We start from the raw sequence: 2,148 nt of genomic DNA, 5'->3' as shown, positions 1-2,148 counted from the left end.
GAGTCTTCAGGATGGAGGCTTGTTTGAGTTATTATTATTCGAAGTGTACGGGCGGAGCCCGTACTCTACGGGGGTTCCAAGGGGGCAGCGCCCCCGGGAGCAGGGTCCAAGGGGCGGCAGCCCCTGGCAGGGTCCAAGGGGCAGAGCCCCTGGCTGGGGTCGAGCTAAAACTAGAGTTAAATTGCTTTAATAAAATGTGTCAGAAAATTTTATTTTCTGAATTTTGCCACGTTTTCGAAATGTTTGAAACAATGGCAGTTAAATGGTAGTTTTGTCCTAAAACTAGAGTTAACTGCCATTGGGCAGTTACACCCCAAAACCCAATTTCGTATTCAGTTTTTTATCACAATTTTCTGGTTCATCAATTCACACAAACAACATACACTAGTTCAATTTCTCAAAATCAGAGTTGTATCCGATTGAATTATTCGGGTGAACCACCGAAATAATTTGACCTGAGAGTGATTACACGCCTCTCTGATCGTCCGGTTTCTGAAATTTCCCCAACAAAGATCAAATTAATTTCTGTGAAGACGGCAAGCGGATCGATGAAGGATATGATAATCAAGGAGAACAAACTGGAGAAGTTCGAATGGGTGGACTTCCAAAGATGGCAGAAGAAGATGCATTTTCTTCTGACTTCGTTGAAGGTTGTGTACGTGTTGACTACTCCAATCCCGGAGATACAGGAGGAGGGAAATCTGGAGCAAATCAGGAAGAGGTCGAAGTGGGAGAACGACAATTATATTTGTCTTGGCCACATCCTGAACGGTATGTCTGATCCCTTATTTGATGTTTATCAAAATGTTGAAACTGCAAAGTTACTGTGGGACACGTTGGAAGCCAAATACATGGCAGAAGATTCTTCTAGTAAGAAGTTTCTTGTCAGTAATTTCAATAATTACAGAATGGTTGATGAACGGCCTGTGATTAAACAATATCATGAATTGCTACGAATTCTGGGGCAGTTTGCCCAACATGATATGAAGATGGATGAATCCATCTCTGTTTCGAGTATCATTGACAAGTTACCTCCTTCCTGGAGAGATGTTAAACATAATCTGAAACATCAGAAAGGAGAGTTAACTTTGGTTGAACTTGGAAGCCACTTCAGAATTGAAGAAGGCTTGAGAGCACAGGAAAATGTGTTGGTCAATGATGATAAGAAATGGGCTGGATCAAGTTCTGTGAACATGGTTGAAACGAGTGAATCGTCCAAAGGCAGTAAGTTCAAAGGGAAACGCAAGTTTCAAGGAAACAACAATTCGGGTTCAAAAAAAAAGCCGAATTACCCTTGCTGGAAATGTGGTAAGGTTGGTCACTTTAAGAAGGACTGTAAGATGATGAAGATAAACAAGAAGTCTGGTTCAAAGGACAAGCAAGAGGCTGGTTCTAGCGGGTCCAAGGACCCGGGCAAGCAAGGTCAGAATTTAGTACAATTTAATAATTCGGTTCAGAATTATGTGTCACTAATTTCCGAGGCATTTTATGTGCAGGATGATGACATTGCTTGGTGGGTTGATTCGGGTGCAACAAGTCATGTATGCAAGGATCTTCGTTGGTTTAAAGACTTTCAACCAATCGAAGACGGGTCTATCATAAAGATGGGGAACGTTGCAACTGAACCAATCAAGGGAATAGGAACTGTGAATCTTGTTTTTACTTCTGGAAAATGTTTACTTTTGAACAATGTTTTGTATGTGCCCGGAATTCGAAAGAATCTGTTAAGTGGCATTGTGTTGAATAATTGTGGGTACAAACAAGTATTGGAAAGTGACAAGTATATCTTGTCAAGACATGGTACCTTTGTTGGTTTCGGTTATCTATGTAATGGTATGTTTATGTTGAATGTTGATGTTTCGTTTATGAATGAATCTGTTTGTGTTGCTTCAACTAGTAATGTTAATGATCTACCTTCAACCAGTAATGCAAACTGCATAGCTTCAACTAGTAGTAGAAACAACTTGACTGAATCGGAATTATGGCATGCTAGACTAGGACATGTACATTATAAAAGAGTTAAAGAAATGTCTAAAATGAGCTTAATTCCGCCCATTAACATAAACAATGATAAATGCCATGTTTGCAAGTTGAATAAGATAACCAAAAAGCTTTTCATGCAACATGTTCATAAGGAAACTAAAGTGT

General features: G+C 39.9%; 1 protein-coding gene and 1 long non-coding RNA gene across 2 annotated transcripts; both read left to right on the top strand.

Annotated features, from left to right (window-relative positions):
• Nucleotides 1–548: 548 nt before the first annotated feature.
• On the top strand, nucleotides 549–1,327 carry LOC118479562. Its single transcript, XM_035974141.1, has 2 exons — nucleotides 549–1,224; nucleotides 1,314–1,327. The coding sequence occupies exons 1-2, from the start codon at nucleotides 549–551 to the stop codon at nucleotides 1,325–1,327; spliced, it is 690 nt and encodes a 229-aa protein (XP_035830034.1).
• A 5-nt stretch (nucleotides 1,328–1,332) lies between these two features.
• On the top strand, nucleotides 1,333–1,849 carry LOC118479898. The gene is made up of 2 exons (XR_004861372.1): nucleotides 1,333–1,422; nucleotides 1,497–1,849. It is a non-coding gene; the product is annotated as an uncharacterized LOC118479898 (long non-coding RNA).
• Nucleotides 1,850–2,148: the final 299 nt, after the last annotated feature.

This window comes from Helianthus annuus, chromosome 6 (assembly GCF_002127325.2).
Source record: "Helianthus annuus cultivar XRQ/B chromosome 6, HanXRQr2.0-SUNRISE, whole genome shotgun sequence".
In the NCBI taxonomy this organism is placed as follows: domain Eukaryota; kingdom Viridiplantae; phylum Streptophyta; class Magnoliopsida; order Asterales; family Asteraceae; genus Helianthus; species Helianthus annuus.
The sequence above is the reverse complement of the archived record's forward strand: the minus strand, read 5'-3'. Positions and strand labels throughout refer to the sequence as shown.

Excerpts from the sequence above, each read along its gene's own strand:
- LOC118479562 (XM_035974141.1), top strand. The coding sequence starts at position 549 with ATGAAGGATATGATAATCAAGGAGAACAAACTGGAGAAGTTCGAATGG.